Genomic DNA, 27,547 nt, shown 5'->3' with positions numbered 1-27,547 from the left:
TGAAGTCCACGTTAAAAATATGCGGAATAAAGCTAATAAACTAATCAATAACCTTATATATCTATTGGTCAAAATAAAAACTAATTCAATTCAAAAACAAATACAAGTTTTTTCAGAAATAGTGATGAACTCAATATGTTATGCTTTTCCAATATGGGGAATTGATTGGATAACTTGTTTTGAAATAATACAATTACAATAATAAGGAAAATATATGGGTTAGACAGAGCGGTCCCTGGATATGCCATACGTCACGACACAAACCGACTACAATTGGAGCCCTATTTGGTATTAAGAATACAAAAATTTTATAAAAGACTGATTACTAGTGAAAACCCTTGGATTAATACCATATTAAATAATCTGAAAAGTCTAACAGAAACAAAGAAAAATTATGTCAACAATTGGTTCACTAAATTTAGTCAAATGTTGGCTAAATACGGAATTTCTCCTATTTTATTTGGAAACACAGAAGAAGACTGGCAATTTGGTAACTCTACATTAATAGAAAATTTGTTTAACAACTCTATCCATCAAGAAATAGTTAAATTAAGAGTTCAAAATTTCATCCCTGGTATAAGGAGAACTTAAACTTTCCTCCTTCAAACGAATATATTAATTTTCACCTACCGTTTATGATAAAAAAATTTTATATGCAGCTCCGACTAAACAGTTTTTATATATTAGTGGATCAGAATTATATAAAGATCAGAAACGAAACATGCAAAATATGTCAAGAGCAACTTTCGATCTTCCATATAATATGTTCATGCAGAGGCTGTACAGAGATTAGGAAAAAATATGGTATTTCCACTCTATCCAAGAGTAAACCAATTAACGAATTCTATAAAAAGTTGTTTTAAATGAGCCCAACTATAATAACAAGATTGTACAATTTTTTCATTAAATACCTTAAACTGTCCGAGAAGGCCAGCAACAAATCTGGTAACGAGATATAATCAAAATTATTTTTTGTGATTCAAGATAAATACTATTATTTATGTAAAATTATCAAATGTTTAAATTATGTTCCCCCTCGTAACGGGATCATCCCATATTACAAAAATAATTATTATTATTATTATATTCCGAATATGATATTTTGAAACAAATACAAGTATAAATTATATTCTTTATTGATCAGTTTCTAAAAATTTAAACAAAACTATTTAAATAATTGTTCATATAATGATTATCCAAATCATACCAAATAAATTTTTAAAAATATGACAGTTTCTTAATTATTTTTGTAAAATTTGTGATAAGTTATAAAAGTTGACGATAATGTGAGGTCCCGAATGGAAATTGAACTTTAAGGTTCGAATGATGAAAATCTGGTGAGATAGTAAAGCTCTCACCTTTCAGAAATGAACAAACCATGACTTATAGTCTAGTTTAAACAAAGAAAATTTTTTTGCAAAATGGAAAACAAAAGATGAATTGTGATGAGAATGTCAGTTGAGGGAAATTTAGTTAGAAGGGAATTGGGTTTAGTCACAAAGTTGACCTCTCCTGCACCCCCTGAAAGGTTTTAAATTGTTACCAGGTGACAATCAAAAAGCAAAATCGGGGAGAAAATGGATAATTACATGCGTTTCAAGGACGTGACATTCTTTGTTCTTCACTCCGACAATTCAGTTCTTATGTGGAAATCTGCAATTAGTTTTCCATCCTCCTCAGAGTTATATTTCCTCTCCGGAAATTGTTCTGGTTCATCTTTTCCCTAAGGATTATTCTTTCAAAGCTGTGCAGTGTGCCTCAGGGCCATCAACCTCAATGACAGTCAATGAGAGACCAAAAGAAAACATCTTATGGAACATTGGACTCTCTTTAAATATTGTGGTAAAAGAAAATTAGAAATTTTTTGTAAGAAAACTTTTATAATATATTAAACAGTAAAAAGATGGTAAGTCTGTCTCTGTGAGTATTTCATGCCCACAAACGATTGTCTCAACCCCTCGATTGTCCTGATAATCACATACAGTTGGCAAGCCTTACAATAATGTCTTATAATTATAATAAGCAAGTATAATTAGATATTTTGAACGGTATGTTTATATTTCTCATTCAATATAAGCATAAAAAATATGCAAAATTTCGAACATGTATATTAAGAATGGAAATAACATATTTATAAAAAAACATTTTTAAAAATTCAAAAATAATTTTAATGGGTATTTAGTCTTTTATTAATTACTAGTCTTAACATATTCTATAATAAATAATTTATTTATTTATTATAGAATATGATAAGGCTAGTAATTAATAAAATACTATATATACATATACCATATTTTACGGACTATAAGACACTACGGACTATAAGATGCACCTTAATTTTTAAGCAATTTAAAAAAAAAATACCTATAAGACGCTATGGACTATAAGACGGACTATAAGACGCACCTGAATTTTGGAGGTAATTTTTCGGAAGAAAAAAGTGCGTCTTATAGTCCGTAAAATACGGTATATATAAAATATATAAATAATATTTAGTAAAACGTCAGACATTAAAGTTAAGTTATACAACAAATCACAATTTTACATATTATAACAGATTTGGCTGAAAATGAGATTGATCAGCAAAGATGAGATATGAGAAATAACATTAATTTATATGACTCATGGTAAATAATGAAGGTCTGAAACAGTCTCAAATTAGGACCTCATATAAATAAAGCAGACACCTTAATGAACATACAACTGAATAATTAATTTTCACATTTGTTTTATCAATACTATTATTGATATTATAATATTAAGATGTGAAAATGATACATGAAATTATTATTTCAATTCTTATTTCCCAGTTATTTTACCTTGATCAACCAAATTTGATTTTTGTCAAATATATCGAAAACAAAGATTTATGTAATACTTAATTTATGAAATTCAGTAGTAATAAACATTCTGTTTATTTTATTTAATAGTAAATTTATTGTACAGGACATTCAAAAATCCAGCCATGACATTACATGACATGACATTCAAAAATCCAGCCATCAATAATCTGGTTCCTTCAGATTTCTGGCATGGATTTCGAAGCACATTTTCAAATTTACCACATTGTTTTCTGGAGGCACCTAACTAAAATTCTGTAAAACTGTTTTATTTAGTTGATAAAGATTAAAATTTCATTTGCTTTTTCATTTAGTGTTTAATTTTCTTTCTTTAAAGAATTATACAGGTAGTCATTTTCTGTTAAATATATACAGCATATATAACCATAAAAAATTTGGCATTTTCAAAAAGATGACACTCCTCATGTCCGAAGGTTGCCAGATTTTTGAATGTCAACCTGTATTTTTAAATCAATCTTTGTTTTTTATTTATTTCTCATTTCTATTAGATGCAGAAATTGATTAAAAACAAAAACCTTAATAATTCCAGCATTAAAAATATTTAATAAAAACGTTTTCGACTGTTTTAAACAGCCTTCATCAGTTAAAACGAACTCAAAAACAAAAAAAATGCAGAAAAAATAAAACTCAAGCAAATATTTAAAATTCAAATTAATTCCAAAGTAAAAATGCCGTTCTGGATAAGAAAATAACAAATTGCGCATGCGCAACATATCACAGTGAGAATAAAAATAAAAAATAAAACAAATAACAAAATATTGCCACAAAAACCTGTCTATTGCAAGAAAAAATGTTATGTACTGCGGTAAAACGATCTCCAAGCCGTGGACAAAGCATCAGCGTCTCTATGGTTAATACAACCGGTGTTAACGTGGGCTTTGTAGATTTCTAGTTTTTCTAAATATTTCAGCATTTGTTTGTTGGTCGTGGCCTTAATAATAGACGCTTTGTCCCAATAAATGTCAACATCTTGATGTTTAGCGAAAGCTGCTAGCACAGTAGTATCCAAGCTTTTATTAATGGAGTATCTATGCTCCTTAAGCCTCTGCTTTAAATGCCTCATAGTTGCACCAACGTATACCAGATCCGAATTAAAACGACGATCCTTTAACGGTATAGAATATACCCGTTTTAAAACTCTGGTTTTTTTTTTCTTGTCGTTTCTTAATAATCGATATATCGATATTTTTGTGGCAATATTTTGTTATTTGTTTTATTTTTTATTTTTATTCTCACTGCGATATGTTGCGCATGCGCAATTTGTTATTTTCTTATTCAGAACGGCATTTTTACTTTGGAATTAATTTGAATTTTAAATATTTGCTTGAGTTCTATTTTTTCTGCATTCTTTTTGTTTTTGAGTTCGTTTTAACTGATGAAGGCTGTTTAAAACAGTCGAAAACGTTTTTATTAAATATTTTTAATGCTGGAATTATTAAGGTTTTTGTTTTTAATAGTTATTTTTCCAGTAGCTATTTTTGTTTATTGCAGAAATTGATTCTAATAATAATTAAAAGACAATTTTATCATAAACTAATTCGTTCAATTTTGATTATAATTTATTATTATTTATATTTTAAATTTCAAAATATCAAATATATTTCAATTTTTTTTAACTCCCTAATGAAAAATTAAAAATGATAATAATAATGTACTGTACATAAAATATGCTTAATTTCATACACACTACTCCATGCACAAAAACAAACTGAAAATTCAATATAATGAAAATAATTTTCATTACATAACAAAAAATTGATAATACTATAGAAAGATAAAAACTGTTTCATTATTTTTATCATAATATTAATTAATTTTTACCTTATATAATCTGAAGAACACATCATACAATTATGTACCTTTCTGCAATGAGATGGAGGGAAACACTGTCGAATAAAACTATCCGTTGTTTGAGATGATTCACTCCTTAGATATCTTTTATTTGAATTTCTTTCTGTCATATTGCTTGGATCATATGGAATGTCTAATGAATTATCAGGATTGTATTTACATTGTCTTTTGTTAAAGGCACAAGAATTGCTTTTCTCTTCAGTTCCATGTTTATTCTTGGCATCAGATTTTATATGTTCTTCTGAAGAATTAACTCCACTAGTTGAAGCATGATAAATATTTTCATCAGAATTATTCAGTTTTCTCTTCTTACTTTGTCTTTTTATATTTTGTACTTCATTGTAATCACTTTTTGGAGTTTTTTGTATATTATCACATAAATCCACTCTTGTATTTTGCAAATCTTCAAAGTTACCTTCTCTTTGTTTTTCTAGTAAATCATCATGCACCACATGCTCCTTGCAGCAAACATGATCATATGTATTTGGTGCTTCTCTAAACACATCTTCTAATATTAAAGTTTCTATTGATGATAAATTTTCTATAAAATGGATAAAAGATGAAAGATGAAGATGAGTACAGTGACGCACAATAAGATCGGATAAATGCTTCCAAGGCAGGGTTCCTAGAATTAAAATTTTACAATCAAAATAATCTCTTAAATGTCTTTTCATTAAAAATATTTTAGATTAAAACAAGTTCATTATTTATTATTTAAAATACATAAAAATCACTTTACTTTCAGTGTTACATAATATTAATAAAATGTTATATTTTATTCTAGAAATTATTAAGGTTTTCAATTTTTACACCACAATACACTGTAAATACATGAAGTTACTATAATATAAAATTTGATACTAAAAAATAAATAAATTTTATTGTCATTAACTTTTCATATCTTTCTAATAAAATGTATTATTTTTCAATGAATTAATTTCAAGCTGGAAAAATTTAATTTTATATCGATAGTACATTCTAAATATTTAGAATACTTTCAAAATAAACTTTATTTGAAATTAATAATTTCATATTCACATTCAAATGTATCAAAAATAAGATGTGAAAATACTAAGTCATTACAAGGAGATTCATGCTTGCATTCATGTATTTTCTTGTTTTTGTTATTATTTTCAAAATGGAATGATCTAATGAAATGGTAATCAAAGTGGAAAATATTCTGTAACCAAATTAAAGAAAAAAAGCCTCATTAATGGCATCGTTTAGAACGTATTACAATAAAGTAAAGCAGAATGTTAAAAGTGGGGTAGGGGCAGATAAAATACATAAGCCAAACTAGTTTGCTTATTTTTCATTAACAGATATGAACTAATAACTATAAAGGCATTGGTACAAATTATTGTTTGAGAATTGTCCATTTTCTAGATCTTAGACAAACATTTGTCATTTGAACAATAAACTAATGCTAGGCAAATAATCATGTCTGTGAATGGATGTGCTTGCTATATGAAAAACACTCCAGCAAATATTGAATGTGTGGAACATCCTTAGATTAAGAATTTCAATTTGAATCCATTATCAAGTAAAAAATTAATTATTTCATGTTACTTGTATATAAAGAAAATAAAACATAAGAAAATTCATTCTTATTTAAAACATTAATTAAAACAATGTCATAGCATAAGAGTTAAATATGTTGTGCTATTTTTCAGAAATGAACTAGTATGTCATACTGGCAGATAGCATAAAAGTATCTATAGGTAGTATGTAATATATTCCTTCAGTTTACCTTTATTTTCTTCTTGGTTTGCTTATTCATAAGTAGGTAGAGTACAGAGGTTATAATGTGTCACATAACTGTTTACAAAATATGAACATAAATACAAAAGTGAGAAAGTAAGTACTGTACATTAGAACAGAGACTATGTGAACTCCCAAATACAAATTGACAATATATATATATATATATTACACAGAGTAGACAAAAAATAAAAAGAGAAGATGTAGAACATAAATCTGAAACATAACCTGCTCTGTGAAGAGCAGTTGAATATAATACAAAGCAGTCGTGATGATTTCACACACAAATGAAATGAAGTTAGCAAATTGTAGTCCTTATGTTATAAGGTTTAATAAGTTTAACGAAATATTGAAACACATCTTAGTTTTTTAAAAGATGGTTTAATACACAGGGCCAGGAAGCCTTATTACTCATATTGAGTAAAGTTCTAAGAGTCTGTCTAATATCTGACAGCATTGAACAGTCAAAAATGTAGTGCCAGACAAAATTGGGACACTCACAGATTAGATATAACATAGTGTTCTTCTTCCAGAACCTATATAGATAGGATTTAAACTGGCCATATTTAGAAAGGAACTGCACAATTTGGTGTGTGGGATAAAACCAGCACCTTTGCAAATACTCCTTAATGTCCAGAATAAAATTTCTAGTAATCTCACCACAAACTTCAGACTCCCATCTTTGCTGTCACACATTTATCTTCACTTGCCAGATGTGTTGCTTTTCAGTTCTTGTATGAAGAATATCGTATACAAAAGGACTACAAGCAGCAATGGTGTCCGTCCTTGAGTGTCAGCCTTTTCCCTAGAATGACCTGACGTCCTCTAACCTAATCAAGAAAGTAGCAGTTCCTAGAAAAGATGACAGTATCCAGAGTCTTCCTGACAAGAAGACTCAAGTTGCCCCCATTCTGAAGAGCCAAGACAGTAGAGAAGTCAGAATAGATACACACACTAAGGTCCTCAGGAATCCTTCCACATCACAGAATGGAACTGTGTATAGCAAAGACCTCAACCTGACATACAGTGCAGCCTGGATGCAGGGAACTAGACCACAAGGACACTTACCTATTATCAACGTATATCACAAAGACACAACCTATGCTTTCCTCAGTCTTGGAACCACGAGTGTTGATCACATAGTCAGTATAATTAAAGTTCAGAGTAGGAATGGCAGCTCAAGCAGCAGGATGAGGAAGATTGTTGAAGGGGGTGGAAGAGGCAGAAGAGAAATAAACTGGTCTAATGTTAATATAATTTCTTCTGCTGATCAGAAATCTGGCAGTGATATATTCCAAGTAAAGATCAAATGGGAGTTTTCCTGCTATAACCTATATTCAAGGATTAGAAATTGTGAAATAGGCCTAAAAGTGACCCATAAAAGATCTTTTCTCTGTGCTGGTTAAAGCCATCTAATATGTAGTACTAGCAGTTGCTCAGTAAGAAAAATTCTATATGTTCAGGTAAAACGTCTGATGACTGGCATGATAAAAACTAATGAAATGAACTGAGCCACTCTATCAACAACAAATGCAATGGGCCGACTAGAGTTGACATAAAGAGCAAATGAGGTGAGGTTCTCTTTTGTCAAAGACAATTTTTCGACGAATGGACAACACTGTTCTGATAATTGTCTGTCCCTGCTACATTCTTGTCAAGAAACAAGGTATATAGAAACAATAATAATAATATTTTAAAGGGTAAAGTAAAAACACAGCTAAAAGGGCATCATTTAGCAACAGACACTAATAAAACTTCTAGTCAAAACCTAATAACTGGTGCAAACCAATTATATTTACATGGCAAATGTTTTCAGACACTCCACTGTGACCTTCCTCAAGCCTTCATGTCTTCTTAAACAATTTTTGAATAATCGAACCCTTATTTCCGCTACACACGTGCCAACCGAACAAATCAAAAAATCGAACAAGTCAGATTCAAATCGTTCAAATATCGTCTGTAGAACTTCCAAATCAATAAAACATTTGCCATGTAAATATAATTGGTTTGCACCGGTTATTAGGTTTTGACTAGAAGTTTTATTTGTAATCCGGTGTTTTTTGAAGAGTTATTAGTATTTGGTTATGCCGACTAACGTTTACCGCAACAGTGTGGTTAGCCTTACCAAGGCTAGAGAGAAATTCTCATTTTTGAGCAAATGTAAGGAATTAAAGGTATTCCCGATGTCGATATATCAGATTAAATTGCCGCAAGGGAACCAACCGTTAGTAAAGAAGGTCAAATGGATGTGCTTAAACAGAGCGATAAGGACCACCAGAAAAAGTATGTATTCACAGTTAAGGAAAGTGATAATGAAGAAAGAAGAATTATTCCAGAGGAATCCGCAAGAACTTAAAATAGAGAATGCTAAGATTGCCATTATACAAGATAGGTTAGTCCACTTTCTTAAATCGCATTATAACGACAAGATGGATTGGATTTTGCGACACCAGACACAAGAGAATCAGAATATGCATAGGTGCAAGTACATAGTATGGGATGATTTGATCCTCCCGTTGTATGTTCAAAGAATACTGAAATATGGGCCGAAATATGCACCCGTACCGCGTAAGGAGGATACAATTAGGGCATGCATACCTGACTTACAGAAGCTTATAGTAGGTATGACAGAAGTACAAAAGGAATATTATAGATGGGTGGCCAGCTGCAGGATTAGAAATAGCAAAGATTCGAAGCAAGTGTACAGGCTAAGAGAAGATCTGAGCAAGGTTATGAAATGGTTCCGGGTGAACAACATTACAATTCTTAGAGCGAACAAGAGTAAGGAATTTGTTGTGATGAAGAGAGAAACTTACGAAAAGGCGCTAAGGGACTACATTAAAGACACAAAATGTGTTATACAAAGTAACCAGGAGATAGAAAGACTGCAGAGGAGAGTCAAACGTTTCTCTAAGTCTAAACTAGCGGTAAGGCTAGGTATGAAGAATATCGTAGTAGACGCCCCGAATACGCCCAAACTATTTGCATTTGCAAAGATGCACAAGCAAGGGAATCAACTCAGACCAGTGGTGGATAAATCAGCGGCTCCCACTCGTAAGATAGAGATGGCTATGCATAACCTTCTTACACCCCATTTACAAGGATACCAGTATTCAGTAACAAGTGCGGCGGAATTGGTAGAGGAAATCAAGAATGCAGACCGTCCGGAACACATCTTGGTATTGGATTTCCATGCGCTTTACCCTTCCATCAAATTACCACCGTGTTTTTATGCTATTAGGGACTTTTTACTCCAGCAAGTAAATGATAGTAAATTGCACGATCAAGTGTTAGAGCTAGCCCATTTAATCTGTTATGGATCGTTGTTTCAATTCGGAGGAACCACGTACACACAAAGTAAGGGAGTACCCATGGGCAGCGCTGTATCGGGTGACATTTGTGAATTGGTCATGAGAAAATTGGAGGAGAGGGTAATACCAAGGTTCAGCCAGAGCATCTTGATGTATAGAAGATATGTGGATGACGTTTTAATATTATGGAGGAAAGACATGGACATCGTTTCATTCCTACAACAGATGAATGACAACAGTTATGGCCTTACTATAGAGATGGAACAACACAGCGATAGAGCAGTACACTTTCTGGACATAGGCATACAAGTGGAGAGTAACAGGTTGCACACAACGGTATACAGGAAGGCCGCAGGCAGTTCAAATTACATTCCAGTGAATTCTTGTGACCCGTATGCATATAAGAGAGTGGCATTCAGGTCCCTGGTTAAAAGGGCGCACACCCATAGCACCACCCAGGAAGCATTACGGAAGGAAATCGAATTTTTGAGTGAAGTGGCAAAAGAGCACGGCTACAGCAGATTGGTACAACAACTAGAAAGGAATTATGTAAATGGCAGCAGTCCTGATCCACCTGACAATGCGAATAATGAGAAGAATATCGTACCAATTTCCTACAACCCGATCTTGGCACCTATATATAGAAGGATTGCAAAAAGGCAAGGGTTTGACATAGCGTACAGGAGATGCCCATCTATGCTGCAACTACTACGCAATGATAAGGATAGACCGAATAGGGACAAACTTCCAGGGGTTTACGCTATCCCACTAGCCGATTATCGATCAAACAGAGAATTGATATACATTGGATCCACCAAAAGCGCTATGGAGGTTAGAGTGAGAGAGCACCAGAGGGACGTTGCACATGGGAGAACCACCACCTCCTTGACGGTTTATGTGTCCGATCCGGAAATCATTCTGGACTTCAATGCCGCAAAACTACTGGCCACCACTATACATGCGGATCAAATTAGATGGTTAGAACAAATGGAAATTTGCAAGGCCTTCCAATTGTCGCAGCCAATAAATGCAAAGGACGAGATGAAGTTGTCGATGGCTTGGCAGGCCCTACTGCAAAAAGGACGGGATGGAATGAATGAATAGAAAGTTTTTAACGAAGAAATGGAAGAGCAGTTTTATGAAATTGGTAAATTTGGAAATATATGGAATCGATGTAGAAATGATGGCAGGATTGTTTTTAGAGGAATTGTGGAGAAGTGGTAATTAGCATAAGATTAGTTATTTGATTAAAGCTTTATTGATTTGGAAGTTCTACGGAGATATTTGAACGATTTGAATCTGACTTGTTCGATTTTTCGATTTGTTCGGTTGGCACGTGCGTAGCGGAAATAAGGGTTCAATTATTCGAAAGTCATTTAAGAAGACATGAAGGCTTGAGGAAGGTCACAGTGGAGTGTCCGAAAACGTTTGCCATGTAAATATAATTGGTTTGCACCGGTTATTAGGTTTTGACTAGAAGTTTTATTTGTAATCCGGTGTTTTTGGAGGAGTTATTAACAGACACTAAATCCAAAACAAGAAAAAGGAAAGAAAGTGAAGATAGAGATACACAAAACACTTTAAAAAATACTACAAATGCTTCAATATAAATGTGTACTGTACATTTATAACATATACAATTAAACACTGTTTTTCATTATTGTTACATTTTTCCTAAAGCAGAACTTATTTTACTCACAACATATACATATTGGCAGTAATTTTTTCATTTAGAAAAGATAATGGATATTACGTATTTCAACCTTTAAGAATAAAACATACAGAAGATTTTATGCCATATTTATCATATGTATAAAAGAAAGTTATAGTTTTTAATATAACAGCATCATAATGTAGAACAAGGCAGCATTACTAAATACATTTAATTTCATCTTTAAGTTTTTAAAGTAATCAAATGCTTGTCATATTATCAATTTTATTAATCATTTATAATTTCTTACAATAGAATATTTGTAACCATAAAAATTTAATAGTAATATAAACTATATAAATTAACACTATAAATTTAATACTAATTTATTTTATTACAAATTAAAAAATTCAAAATTGTAATTTTCCAATCATCATCATAAAACGAAATAATTACAAAGAGTTGTTATTTACAGTTAATACAATGAAAAATTAAAACTATGAAATAAATATATGTTACAATAACTTAACCAGCCAGTATTAAATATTTTACAATGAAGAAACATGTGCTCATAAATAATTGTGAATTAAAAGAGTTAAGTTAAAACACTTAATCAAAAAGTTAAAAACAATTATTAATATTTTGATGATAAACAAAAGTTATTTTACCTTCAGGACACCATAAATGTGGTGTCGTCACATGAATACAGTTATTTATTGAGAGACTTTTCAGATTAGGAAAAATTTGAGATATAACTTTCATTCCTGTATCAGTTATCAAACATGGTAAATCAGTTGATTCCGTCAAACCAATCCCTTCTAACATTTCTTCTGACCAATCACCTGTAACATAAATTATATTCTCAAAACTTTCATTAATGAATAAAATATTGTTCAAATTTCATAATATAAAAAATAATATACAGTCAAACCTGTTTTTATGCGCTCTTTTTATGTGCAATTTTTATTTGTGCGATTTTTTTAATGCGAATTTTTAATTTGTGCGGTATAGTTGGCGACTAGTCTCGTGCGATTCATCATGTCTTACGTTGACTTATTATAGCTAAATAAACTTATTATAGCATAAATGCACTTATTATAGTAATATTATTGCATGAATATGCGAAAAATGAAATAATTTACTTTTTAAGTCAACAAAACACCACCTGGACAAAAATATGTAAAACAGATGATAGACCAGACGATGCAGTCAAGTGCTGACATCTGTTGTCAATAAATTCTATTTCGTACGGTTTTGAGTTATTTTCTATGTGAGACTTTTTTTATGCAGTCCCTGTTGACCGCATAAAAAAAAATATTTTTTAATTGTGTCGTGAAAACTATTATTTACAGCCATTCGTGAAGTTTCGTGAGATTTTTTTTATGCGTTTTTTTTAATGCGGTCCCTATCCCCCGCATAAAAACAGGTTTGACTGTAATTCAGTCAAAAATTTCATATAGTGCTTCAAAACAGAAACAAGCAACTAAATATGATTGTATCTCTATGCTAAATAAGTACATAAATGAATAAGTTGTTTAGTCTAAATTAAGAATCTTTAATTGATTCAAGAAATTAAACCATTCTTTATATTATTTCATAAACTTAAAATAGAGAGTATTGTTTCATTATATTATTCTATTTACATCACAATTGCATCAGTGGCGTAGCTAGGGTTCTCCGGGCCTGGTGCAGAACCAGATTTGTGGGCCCCCCAAAAAAAATTTGTTTGGCAGGGATGTCCTTTTTCTGTAATGGTAATTGGGAACATCCAAACAAAACAAGTAATTTTTTCTGTAAATTTTGGCTTTTGAATTTATTTATTCCATTAAAAACATTGCATTTAGACATTCAATTTCTTTCGTTTGATGAATGATGCGTAGGTATTTTTTTGCTTTGTTTACGTAAACGGACTAAAATATTTTTGTGTAGTGGTTTATATAGTGTATAACTAGATTACGGTTGAGTTGCTGGTTTTCCTGTGTAATAGGGGCCCCAGCAGCTCGAGCAGCCAAATGCCAAATTTTGATTTGTTCATTTGATCATGAAAAATTTTTCAAGTCTTTTTTCCCCATGATTTTGGGGCCCCATGGGCCTATTGCTTTCCAGGGGCCCAGTGTGGACCACACCTACAACACCCCCTAGCTACGCCACTGAATTGCATTATAGCAAATACAGGACAATTGAGACAAACTAGGCTACTTTAGTGTAATTTAGAATCCTTTGGTATAATTAAGCAACTGTTTCCACTAGTTTCTAGAGTAAAACAATAGACAAAACAAAAAACTACCATTTACAAACAACAAACTATTTAAATTCTAAAACAAATTTAAGTGTTTATTTAATTAAAATAAAGATTTTAGTTAAATACATAACTAAAAATTTGAAGAAAATATAAAATTTTATATATTTTGAAAACAGATTGTTTTAAAAAATAAATGATAAACTGTTAAAAAGACACATGAAATATGAAAATACAATAGCAAAATATACAGGGTGTAACAGAAAAAATGGTCCATTTATTGAATAATAAATAATTAGTTTTGATGTAAGAAAACAATGAAAATAAATCTTAGTCAGTTATAAAACTAACTGATCACTATTCAATTTAATATCAAACTAAGAATTATGTAACTTACCTTCTGAAGGAAGTTCATCTATATATCCTAATTGAAGAGATTTCAAATTTGAAAAACAACATTGAGCAAATGAAAGAGATACAAACAGGCTGTTTTTTGTTAGAGATGGTTGTAAAGCAAGATGCTCCAAATGACGACTGGCAACAATGATTAAGTTGCCAATATCAGCTTCTAAAATATCCTAAATTAATTAAATTCACTTAATAAGAGAGTTTATGAATACAATACATTTAAAAAGTATTAATATTTTTTAATAATAAATAAGTAATGTACTTGTAAATAGGAATGAAATGAATTAAAAATTAATCAGAAAACAATTCACAGTATAAATATTATAGTATTTAAACCAGAAGCAAAGAATAAAATCAAAACAGAAAAAAATATGTAATAACCTAACAATGAATTCTGATAAAAATGAATGCATTAGCCAACTAAAATTACTCAAACTAAAGAGCACAGAGAGTCAAATTTCATAATTTTTCTGTTAAATCTTAGTTTTTGTTTCTTTGAGCAGTCATACAGTTCATATATTAAAATTTAAAAACAAAAGCATTATAAAATATAAGCCAAAATATTAAGATAATTTGGAACTGAATAAAGAGAATATTGTACTGCTACTAAAATATGTTGATATTCTTTGTTTGATAATCTACTAGCACATACTGCTGATAACTTGCAAATATATGTTTTTGTTTATAATGTAAATGTTTAATATGAAATAATAAAATAAAATGTACAGTGATAAAGGTTAAATTTTGTTACATTTTTGTGTGTATATTGTCTACTTGGACTTTGTTTATTAATATGACTTATTATACTGAAGTTTCTGATTAGCAATAAAAAGAATTCTTAGTTAAAATGTCAGGTGAAAATAAAGATATTTGTGATGCTTGTTAGTTCATTTGTCACAGCTCGTTCTTGATGTCTGTGATATCATGATGAAATGTCCCTTTCAGTTGCAACCCTTTGTCAGAAAAGTGTGACTTTTTCTTGTTTCCGCGAGTGAAAAAGCAACTGAAAGGAATGTTTCATCAAGATATCACAGACATCCATCCAATGGGCTGTGACAAATGAGCTAACAAGCATCACAATTGAAGCTTTCGCTGCTTGCTTCCAAGACCTCCAGAAATGTTGGCAATTGTGCATAGATAGCCAAGGGGACCACTTTGATAGCAGCTAGGATCATTACTTGGTAATTGCAATTTTTTATTTTTTATGAGCTTTGTCCTGGAACTTTTCTGACAAACTGGTGTATATCATACCCATATATAAAATCAATTAACAACACACAAAAACAATTATCTAAAAAGCTGTTAATGCTATACAGTTTAAGTAGACCTTTTCAGTTCTTCATTTTTTATCTAAATATACATCATTCTTCTCATTACTTACTGATAGAAGGGACACTGTTTAATCTTTGGTTCATATGAATGTACCCTTAGTTATTTTTCAGTTGCCTGTTCAAGATTAAGTTTCAAGTTATGCTTACAATCCATTTGTATCCAAACAAAAACATCTGAGATGTAAAAAAATTACACCAAGTAAAAAATTATGACAATTTAGAAATCAGTCAAATTGTTTTTCTTAGATTTTCTTTGGTAAAGATAAGATTGGCACTTCAAAGCAGTCCCACAACATGTTTGCCTGTATTATTGTTTTCTACATTTTGCTTCAAAGTGCCAAGCATATCTTTATCAAATGAAAACTCCTAATAAAAAATTTGACTGTCATCCAAATTGTCATAATGTTTTATTTGATGCAAATTTTTTATATCTCGGATAAAATATCTGAGACGTAAAATTGATATCCAAACAAAAACTGTTTGGATATCAATTGTTTTTTGGTTAACAATTGTATTACTACTTCAAGATTTAAGAGAATGATGTACAGTACAGTTTGTCAGCACTCAGCAATGGATGCCAACCAAATGCTTTCAATGAACCAGTTAGTAAAATCATTATAAAGAGTTATAATTCACATAAATTTGAGCTTTTGTTATTTTGAATAACATGTTGAATATAGATCATTCATTTCAAAGTCATTTTATACTTATAAGCAGAAATTAAGCCATAAAAATAAAATAGATCTATAGGGGACCCCATGATCTTTGACCTATTGATCTAGAAGTTTCACAAGCACCTCACTAATAATGAGAGAGGCTTAAGTTTAAAATATGAGCTTTCTAGACTGAGTAATTTTTTCTCTAGAAGCATCTGTAGTGCAGGATGATGAAGAAAAAGATAAAACAGTGTTTCTTCTTAACACTGTAAAGATCATACAAAAAGTTTTTTCGCCAATTCAATCCTTTTTCTATATTTCACTTTTCAGTGCTGTTTGAAGTAACTGATGTTGGATCCTACAAAGAAAGGTCAGTGTCATGTGTTTTATATGTACATGTTTTTAACGATATCTTGTCAGTCATTTTAAAGAGGATTTATGTTTTATCTTCATGTTGTATATTGTTGGTCTCTGGTGAAATATAGAAAAGGTATAGGATTGGCCAAAAATTTTTTTGTATGGTCATTACAGTGTTAATATGTAAATAATCCTGAAAAAAGATATAAATAAGCTTTTTCTTCATCATTGTTTTGTGCTTTTTAATCGCTTGTATTTTGGCTTTTATAGAAAAATCTGAAATTTTGCACACCATCTAGGTAAACATTTATCTTTCAAATAAGATATTCAGAATTACTACAAGCATTTGAAAGACAGAAATCAATCCCTGAAAATCAGGAAACTCTGATTCCTGTATGTACATATAGTCAGTCAGTGACTTTTTATTTGATGAAATCACTGCCATGATTCTTGATCTCACACTATATAATAGTCACCAAACTTACAATAATAATGGATAAAATGTTATTAGTATTCACCATGTTTATAAAAGAAATTGTGTAACTATATGGGAGCCATAGTCAGAGTTTAGAAGAGCCATGTGTGGCTTGTAATCTGCTACTTGGCACTGTAATAGGGTTGTGTGTATATATATGTTGCAGAGATATCATAAGTGACTGATGGTGATAATCTATTTACAATGGAACCTTGCATAACAGAGCATAATTCATTCCAGAATCTTACTCATAATGCAAAACACTCATTAAGCGAAACAATTTTTCCCATATAAATTAATGTAAAATAAGTTAATGCGTTCCTTGCTGGAAAAAAATATTTTATGTATAACATTTATGCAAAGAAAATTATACAATATGCATTGTTAAGGAGCTTGAATCATCTTTATCTTTTCTTCTAGCATGGAATGAACCAACCTGGAATGTGAATTCAATTTGCAGAAAACAAAAAAAATCACAGATAATATGTCTGGTAAACATGCCAAACAATATGCCAAATTCTTGGGCTATGTAAAGGCTATATAGTTAAATATTAGATATTAATTAATTTGACTAGAGGTAGGCAATTATGTTTCCATCTTGTATTAAATTTAATAATTATAAATAATTAATTTTTAATTTAGACATTTCTAAAATTTAATTTGGAATTGGTCATTAAATTTAATACTAGATGGAAGCATAACTGCCTACTTCTAGTCAAATTAATTAATTTCTAATATTTAACTATAGCCTTTACACAGCCCAAGAATTTGGCATATCATTTAGCGTGTTTATTATAACAGGCTATGGTTGTTAATGTTTATATGTAATATGTGTGAACACAAGTTTGGAAAAATGTGCGATCACAAGTGATACTAAGATGCTAGCAGAGCTAGCATCTTAGCAGATACGAGTGCTAAACAGACTAATGGAGCATACGCACAATCTGGGATTTTCCCTTTTCTTGTCACTCGTTATGCAAAATGTCGCTTGTTAAGCGAGTCATTTTTTTTTACAATTTGGTTTGCTCATTATGCGAGGTGCTCATTAAGCAAGGTTCCAGTGTATACACACACATATTAGAAAAATATTACAGAGATACTAATATATTTAATTTAAAAATGGCAGATGGCATATTTACAATATATATATAAAATACAGACGATACAAAAACATATTTATATTAGTATTTTTGTAATATTTTTTTTAAATAAAAAACTAAATAAATAAATAATTACATTAATGTCAAATGTCATGTAAACACAAAAATTACATATTATACAAAAATTAAAGTATTGAAATATACACTTACTCTACAACCAGAAATTATTAAAGTACGCAATCTGCAGAAGCCACCATTCTGCCAACTATTTTCTACAGCTCGTTTTATCATTCCACCTATAATTGGAACTCTTATTAATTCAAGACGTTCTAATGCTGTCGAGGCACTTAGAGCAACAATTAATGGAAGATATCTAAAATATAAAATAAACAAGTTATAGGCATAATTATAATATGGGTTAATTTTAAAAACTAATCTGATTTGCAATTTGTATATCTATAAAAATGAAGTCTAAACTCACGAAAATATTAATAGGATTTCTTAAGTAATATGATTTTATTTAGCTGTCTTTTCAAAATAAAATTTCATGCTTTAATTAATTTTATATAAAAGTGAAAAAAAAATCTTATTATATTTTCCTGTATTTTATTGCCTTAAATTAGGATATTAAAAAATTAAATTCTAAATTATTTGATCAAATTATTAATTAACACAAGTCTTAAATATTAAAATAAAACTTTTTCCTTGACCTTTTCTAATATCAATGTTCTTTTAACAGTAGAATATCTTTGCTGGCTTATTTCTGAATATATACTAAATAATTTCATTACATAGGATGAAATGTCACTTCAAATTATAATAAAGAGAAAAGATTTTCTATAACACACTAGATAAATGTAAATAATAATATCCACTATAAATTTCAATTCAAAAACAATTGAACTATAGAATATTGTACATGGTAACTAATTTTAAAGGATTAAAAATTGAAATAGTCTGTTAAAATAGGAATCACCATTTATTCAGTTTCAATGTTTAATTGGATATATATTTTTTCATTGCTTTTAAAGGGAAGTTTTTAATTTTGATGGCCAAGTAGCCTACAAGGAAAGGTAGGTTGTCAAAAATTGTATTTCTAAACATTGAAACTGAAGAAATGATGATTCCTGTTCAACAGACTGTGTCTTCAATTTTTAATATCAAAAGCAAATTCATAATGATGAAATAGTGCCACAATTGACAACATTGCTTGTAGGCTATTGCTGATGTCTGGAGTGTTTTTTTAGAGCTTATTAAAATTTTAGAATTGAAAAGTGACAATGCCTTTTTCACAAGTGTTCTACAATATTTGTAAATTTTTAGAAGAATATACATGCTAAATCAGTGATATATAACTTCATATACAGTTCAGTAACATTAATATTAAAGCAAATGAGAAACATCAGCAAAACTTTGATAATTTCTTTAATTTACAGCTTCTTCAGAATTAAATTAAAAATTCAACTCATATTTGAGCAAACAATTAATTTCAAGTACTGTATTGGTTAATTAAGATGAAAATATAAAGAATAAAAATATTTAAGTACAGATATTAAATTAATTTCTACACCTAAAAATTTTAAAATAGGCACATTAATCAATTATCAACCACTGTTCCTTTGTATATAAATATTGTATGAGTAAAATGTAAATTTGCAGAAAACAAGTTTTGTTTCTCTGTCTAGTAAAGCCCTTGAATAATTGCTAATTCTGCTAATTTTTTTGGTTCTTCTTTCATTACAAATGTTAGCTTTATAGTTTTCTGTAGTTTTGTATTCTAAACTTTAATGTTTGAGTAATAGTTTCTGATAAAATAAAGATGCACTCATTAAGTTTTATATCAGTATTCCATTAATATCACATTTTTTGAAAATATTCTATTTGTCATTATTAGTAACCAACAATCTTCAAAATAAAATCTTCAGCATGACAATACCTCCTTTCCAAAGTTTTTTAAATGAAAATAAATAAATCTGAATTATATTGTTAATAAATCAAGTTTATTATTCAAAAAGTAAGAAAAATATTTAATATCTAGTATTGTTATGTATCAAATTGTAAAGATTATAACTATAAAGGTGAGTCTACATAATGACACTTTCATGTCTACATCCAGTATATATATATTAAACCTGTTCAGATCTAGTGTGTATTGAGTATCATTGTTTGAATAGTGCCTAAACTTGTTTCCCCAGACTATACATTGTCTGGTAACAAGTTTCAGTGTTGCAAACTATGTATGGATATATTGCCATCTGGTGTCCCATGTATTCTAGCCAATTTCTAACCTGCATAAAACTTTTCATAGTGTTACAATATAAAAAGATCAAACAGCCAGATAGCTGAGGCAGTTGAGGCATCATCCTATCCCAATTGAATTCTGGTGGTTGATCTGTCCTGATTATGTCAGGCCACATCACTCACCATCCAGCTGCCCTATTGTGGGCCTAGTCAAACCCATCAAGAACTTGGTAAGTACCCACAGGTTGGAAAGAATAAAAAAAACTACATAAGCAGCTATCATGGTTACTAGTAAACATTCATTTATGTTGACTTATTTACACAGACTGTACAGTTAAATAATATAGATCAGCATTTCTCAAACTATTGATCACCAAATGATACTATCTTCTGCTAAAATATTTGTGATACTTGTATTACTGAAAAATTTGCTAAAAACTAGGAACAATAGATGCATCTTTTAAGTACTGAAAATTTTTAACAACTTTTTTTCCTTGTAATTATGATTATCATTTAGTAATAAAATTAAGATTATAGAATGTGTGTATATGAAATTGATTTCTATTTTCTACTTTGAATAAAATCAAAATAGATATTTTACATAAGGTCATTGTCATAAAGCCATTTAAGTTGCAATGGTTTTGAAAATATTTCCTTGTTTATTCAAACTTTTAGGTTTATTGTCATACATAACAATAAACTATAAAAAGTACACACACACAAAGAATATATATATGTGAGAATACAAATCTACCGGCAAAATATAAATTTAAATTAATCTTTATTTCGACATCAATAACCAAATTCTAAACCAAAAGCCGACCCGACTTAGGGGAATGACTGTATTTCCCCTCCCCTCGAAACTTGAAACTGAGTCACAACAGAACTAAAGACAAAATTCGCTAATTGGTGAGAAAATTAATGAGGGGACGAAATAAAAAGGAGGGGAGCAAGGACAGAGGGGTCATCATTCATAGCTCCTGCCTCTAGTCGGACTCGAAGCCTCTACGCCGAAATTCTACACTCGAAGTCTCTAAGCCACTATGATTGGATTCTGTATTGACTCAGTCCTCCGACTCCAATACTTGTTGAGGTATGACGACCACTTATTTGTAAACTCTCTCTCAGGTTCAAACTTTCCTAATTTAGTACGTAATATCTCTGTCAATGTTATCCGGTGTAACTGTTCTTTATTGTCTCATAATAAATTCTGTTTGTTATTTTAACTGGTGTCATTTATTCGAATCTCGCCTCTGTCTTATCAACAAGCCCCCTCTCCTCCTCCACTTGACCTGACAAGTAATTAGTTGACTGGACAGCCATCCTCGACAGTGGGCAGGTCTTACCGACCTGTTGACCGAAAAAAAGGAGGCCCGACTCCGTCTGACCTCCCAGTGGACCCACATATATATATAATATATATACACAATAAAATTGAAAAATCTTACAATCTGGATAAGTACATTTTAAAAAGTGGTTCATTAAGTTTATAAAAAAAAACTAATATTTTTCAAAGTAAAATAGGCTGCTGAATAACTTTGAAACAGTGTTTTATTTAGTCATTAGTCTTGTATTTTTTAATAGTTAAATTTCAATATTAAAAACAAAATTGTTTGTTACAAATCAAAATTGGCCTGAACGCTCTTAATAGAAATGTACTCAATGTTACATTTCACACGTAGAAGTTATTATCAATAATGCATAATTTTATTTCATTATAAAATATATAGTGACTCCAGTTTATCAGGTTTTTTTTTTAAATTTTATATCACAAACATTTGGATTCTGGAACCATTACAAATATATTGGGTCAAATGAGCAAAAAGTTTGAGAAACACTGATCTAGATTAAGTCACTACTGTGACATCACATGTAGACAGCCTAGATACTGTCTAGTAACACTCAAAACAACCAAAGTTAATGTATAAATAACACTAGTCTAAACTTTAAAAATGAAGTGTGTGTGGCTAGCAGAGACAATACTTTAGGACATACATATCAACATTGAATGTCACCATGGACTGAATAACACTGGACTTAATGTTTATAAATTTCTAGATTCTGAAATCAATCTCTAAATTAGCTTTTCAATGTTTAACTTTTCAAATCCAGAATATTTATATTTAATCTGAATTTTAAAAAGTTAATCATTTAACTTCATTAATTTTTATACTGATTTAATGATACTAACTTCACAAATATGTAAAAATATCTAATTAACTGATGTTAACTAGATATTTTTTATCATTTGTCTTTTTATCATTTATAATAATAGCATATATTCAGAAGTTTAAGGAAAAATATTTGAATTACCGAAGATTAATATCAGGTCCTGTGGTATGTCTCATTACAAATGTTTTCAAGTTTGGAGCTCCAAATAATTGAAATGGATGTGGTTTAACAAATGTAATCCACTGTAAATATAGATGTTCTAACTGTGGTAATAAAGTTAACTCCATTACTTTTACACCTGAAAAATAATAATGTAATCAGTAATTTGTCAAAATTAAAATTTTTTTTTTACTCCTGAAAATAACTGATATAAGTAGAATAAAATTAACTAAAATTCAGGACTAATTTAAAAGAAAATAATAATAGAATTTCAAATGTATTATTACCTGTAAGATAAAGAGATGAGATATTTGAATAAGATGGCAATTTCAATTTGTATGGACACATTTGTGGAAATGTGCTATCATGATTTCTGAAATGACCAATGATGTTAACTTGAGGTAAGCTTCGTAAAATGTTTTCCATTAAAAAGACATTTGATATTTCTACTGCTTTTAAGTGCGTGCATTGTTGAAGAGCTGAAATAATGCCTTGAACTGTAAGTTTGGCTTGTCGTCTTATTCTTCGATGTTCTATGCGACGAGAGTGAAGACCATAAATAATTTTCAAATGACAACATTTTTTGAAAAGATTTCTCAAATTTTCATCAGTAATTGAATTTGGCATATATTCAAAAAGATTACTATCAGTCAAATGCAATATTTTACATAAATGTAAATACATATATACAGCATTGTTTAGTTTTTTACACAAAACAGCAACATGGAGTATGTCTTTTAATGGAAGAAAGCTAATAATATGACAAAGCAACTCATTTGATAATGAAGTTAGATTTAAATCACTAATTAAATACATTGTTTATCATAAATGATTATTGTAAGAACTGAAGAAGGCCAAGCATAACCCTAGTAAAACATGGCCTGGAAAAAAATCAAAAATTCCATTTTTCATCAGATTGAACTTTTAAACATATTTAAGTAAAAAAAAAATATTTTAAATCAACATAAAAATAATGATATAAAAAATCAAATATATAATTCTAGTCTATTAATAGCAAACTTTTATTTCTATATCTTTCATAATATTTTAGCTACATCTGTAATTTTGTGAATATAATTTCCAAAGTATATGCTTGATTATTATTTAGTACATTTTCAGAATCATTTAAAACAAATATTCGTAAAAATTAAATAAATCTTCTAATTTATTGCTTCTAAGCATGAAATATATATCAGATTTAATATATATGGAAATAGGAAAAAATACTTTGAAAATTGTTTGCATTTTCAAAATATTCTTCCCTATTTCAACTATATTCTTCCATAATTTCAACATACAATAGTAATCATTACAAAAAAAATACATAATGTGCCATAATATCACATATTCATAAAAAAAATTCTGCTAAAACAAATTAAATATGCCAAAATTTATAACATAAAAAATATATTTTGGACAAAATGAATAGATAAATAACTTTTAATATATTACAAAACAAATTTGTATAGTTTCTAGTATATATAGTAATACTTCAACTTATGCGAACCCAGAGTTACACGATTTTCAAATCTCGTCGATTCGTCTTTTGTTTGAGGCCACGCAACTCTTGATTACTCACTACACATTGTATAGTATTCTAGTATATATAGTAATACTTCAACTTATGCGAACCCAGAGTTACACGATTTTCAAATCTCGTCGATTCGTCTTTTGTTTGAGCGCCACGCAACTCTTGATTACTCACTCCCCCACACTATTGTTCAGCTTACATGTTCGGACGTGTTGCGCGGAATCGACGCATAGCTACAATTTATTTTGTGTTATTTATTTCTGCATTTGTTATATCTACGGAGACTTGAGAGACTCTACTATGTCATCTAAACAAAGTAGAACTGGTTCTTCTGCATCAAACAAGAAAAGAAACACTTTATCTTTGAAATGTAAAGTTAACGTTATTAAAGACTTTGACACAAAAATGAAAATTTGTGAATTGGAAAGAAGTTTGATCTACCGGAATTGATGATCAGAACAATTACAAAAGGTAAAGAAAAAATTCTCGAAGCTGTGAAAACTTGACAGAAGGCCTCAGTTCAATTGAAAAGGGGTTACAAATTTTAGAAAATATAGACTCCAACGAAGAGCGCATTTCTTCTACAAAACGAGAAATAAAAAAATTATTAGCATGCTACGAGGAAATTTTGCGGGAGAAAAAAAATCTTTGAGCCGTCAGACGAATTTGTTAGATTTTATGAAGCCTTCTACATCAAAACAACTTCGGTTTACATTTTAATAATATAATTTGTTATACATATGTATTATCTAAGATTTTATTAAACATGTTTTTCTAACTTATTGTTTTCTTTAGTCTCCAGCCCCAATTAGAAATAATTTGTATGTATTTATATGCGAAATTATACCCCGACTTACGCGGTTATCGCTGGGTCCCACCTATCGCATAAGTTCGGGGTATTACTGTATATATATATATATATATATATATATTGTATATTTAAAATTCATTAATGGTCCAGATTAAACTGGAACTTTGTAAATAAAATCTTTTATATATTAATACTATTTATTGCACTAATGCCAACAAATTCATACAAATTTAGTTAACTTCAAATAGGATAAAAATTAACATTTATTTCTTCTGCCTAAATTCTTCTCAAAGCTAGAATTTGTTTATTTAAGGAAATAAACAAAAAATAAAAGTATGAGGCAGTACTGCTCAAACTTTTAGAGTAGGGCCCAAATTGTGCATAAGTCCAAAGTAAGCAGGCCACAAATATTTTTTATATTCCATATATGCTAAAAGTGAGTCTATTTCTATCTTATAAGAGATGTGTCAAATATGTTTACAGACTGGATTTGGCCTGGGAGCATCACAGTATGAGAGATTATTATTATTATTTTAAACAGTTTTATTTCATGTTTATGTAATACCACTTTAGTACTTTGAAGTTTTTCTTGGATAACTTCATTGAATTATTTTAATAAAATTAAATAAAAAATCTGTGAATTTTGAAATATTTAAATTCATATCAATTTCTTATTTGTGTGTGAAATTTTATTTCCATATTAAATTTTCTATTAAATGAACATTCTAAAACAGTGAAAAATGTCTTTATAAATATTTAACATTTAATTTAAACTTATTGATAAAGCTTTTCATGAAATCTCAACTACAAATTTTTTCTTACAATCAAATTAATGTAACTTAACCATTAATTTCATTATTATAATAAATACATCTCTATTTTAATTATGCCTTATTCTGGTAAATAAAAATCTGTTATGTAAAACACAAAGAAATTTAATACTAATGCCTAATATCCAGAAAGTAATTAAAAATTTTCAAAAAACTATAGATTAAAGATTGTCAACTCCAAAAAAATAGGAGTTATTTAATACATCTTATTATATATATATCCCTGTGTAGTAGAATCTGCCTACTGTAATTATTTTGGGACTCATCTATATAACAATATCTACCTGATAACATGTGTTGTAAGTAAATAAGATTAACTAGTTTTATTAATTCTAACATTAAAAAGATATTAAAACAGTTAAACTATGATTAACTTGAAGATTTATTAAATATAATTATAATTAACTTTTATGTTTTGAGACAAACTAATTCTGATAATATTAGACAACAGATAACAAACAGTGTCTACTATATCTTATGTTAATTTTACTGGGACAATATTTAGAAAGTAATATATATATAAAAAAACAAAAGTTTTCCATTTCTAAAATTGAAAAAACAAAAAAAAAAAAAAAAAGGCAGATTTTTAAATTTACCACCATTCACTTAAGATTCGTTAAAAGATGTCACTGTTTTTACAATATGTTTTTCATTTACTTTTCAGTATTCTACAAGTTACCATTGACCGGCTTGTCATTTTGGTTGTGAAGCATTGTGTGGGTCATTTAGACCTTGTATATTGTTTATGTTAGTATTTCCATTTGTATAAAATGTAAGTATATTCATTGATTTTCAAGAAATATAAATAATACAATTGAATATGTAGCTTGTTTGATAAGTCATTTTTGTAATTGAAAATTCATAAGGCATCAACAAATTTAACTGATGAAGTATTAATGGATATTGATTGATTATTTTTGAATAATCAATCAATGAATTTTTGCTTGTTCCAAAGCAGTATGTAAAGAATGTACAAAAAACATGTTCCCAAATTGTTTTGATAAATAATTTTTTCCATTTCTAGTTTTGAAATATGAGTGTTAGGCAACCATTCATAATGTAAAGTAATTTTCATGTAATGTAAGTTTTGATTAATTTAAAAACAAAGTCAAAATGATCCATGTGTAATGATTGTAGTTAATTATTAAAAATTATATATGGCACTTGCGAGATAAACATACTTGTACAAGTATCTATTATTCTGAAAGCACATAAAAATATTTCTAAAATTCATTGAAGGTGATTCTGATAAGCTTAAATTATTTGAAGTAAATCAACTGTTTGATTGGACTAGTGGTAAAGGGAATCAATGAGCAGAATATAGTATTGGATTTCTTTTAAACTAAATTTTAGAAACAAAATATCTCCGAGTTTGATCTTTTGAAAGTTTTGTCTATAGTAATGGCTATATTAATGGCGATATTTTGTTTGTTTTATGCTTCAAACAGTAAGAGATGAATGTATAGAATACTTTAATTTATATTTAAGTATTCTATATTTATATTTATATTAAATTATATTAAATTTATAAGTATAACATAAAATAGCAGAAGTTGCTTTTGGTTATTTTGTATGTAAACAACACTTACACTGTATATTTAAATGGCCAAAAGTAACTTCTATCCATAAAATATATAAGAAAACTTGGTTTGCTGAATATTTCTTCACATTTCATACCTTTTAATAAAATAAAAACATCTCTGGCATTTTTAATTTATAAATTTATCAAAAAGTAATATTCATTGCATATCTAATGATTTAAAACACCATCAACACGTTAACTTTCACGACGACCCATTCCA

The 27,547-nt window shown here is 29.3% G+C and overlaps 1 protein-coding gene across 1 annotated transcript in view; it reads right to left on the bottom strand.

Moving 5' to 3' along the window:
* LOC136990586 (F-box only protein 38-like) overlaps positions 1–27,517 on the bottom strand; it is a 55,223-nt gene extending 27,706 nt beyond the window's left edge. Inside the window, exons 1-7 of the mRNA XM_067288978.1 lie at positions 27,423–27,517; positions 22,861–23,454; positions 22,556–22,712; positions 18,212–18,374; positions 14,072–14,252; positions 12,104–12,277; positions 4,683–5,337 (exon numbers count right to left, since the gene is read on the bottom strand). Coding sequence (XP_067145079.1) covers positions 4,683–5,337; positions 12,104–12,277; positions 14,072–14,252; positions 18,212–18,374; positions 22,556–22,712; positions 22,861–23,389 — 1,859 coding nt within the window. The 5' untranslated portion in view covers positions 23,390–23,454; positions 27,423–27,517. The remainder of the gene's footprint in view (positions 1–4,682; positions 5,338–12,103; positions 12,278–14,071; positions 14,253–18,211; positions 18,375–22,555; positions 22,713–22,860; positions 23,455–27,422) is intronic.
* Positions 27,518–27,547: the final 30 nt, after the last annotated feature.

Source organism: Centruroides vittatus, unplaced genomic scaffold (assembly GCF_030686945.1).
Source record: "Centruroides vittatus isolate TY-2023 unplaced genomic scaffold, ASM3068694v2 scaffold_946, whole genome shotgun sequence".
Lineage (NCBI taxonomy): Eukaryota > Metazoa > Arthropoda > Arachnida > Scorpiones > Buthidae > Centruroides > Centruroides vittatus.
This window is presented reverse-complemented; position numbering and strand designations above follow the sequence as displayed.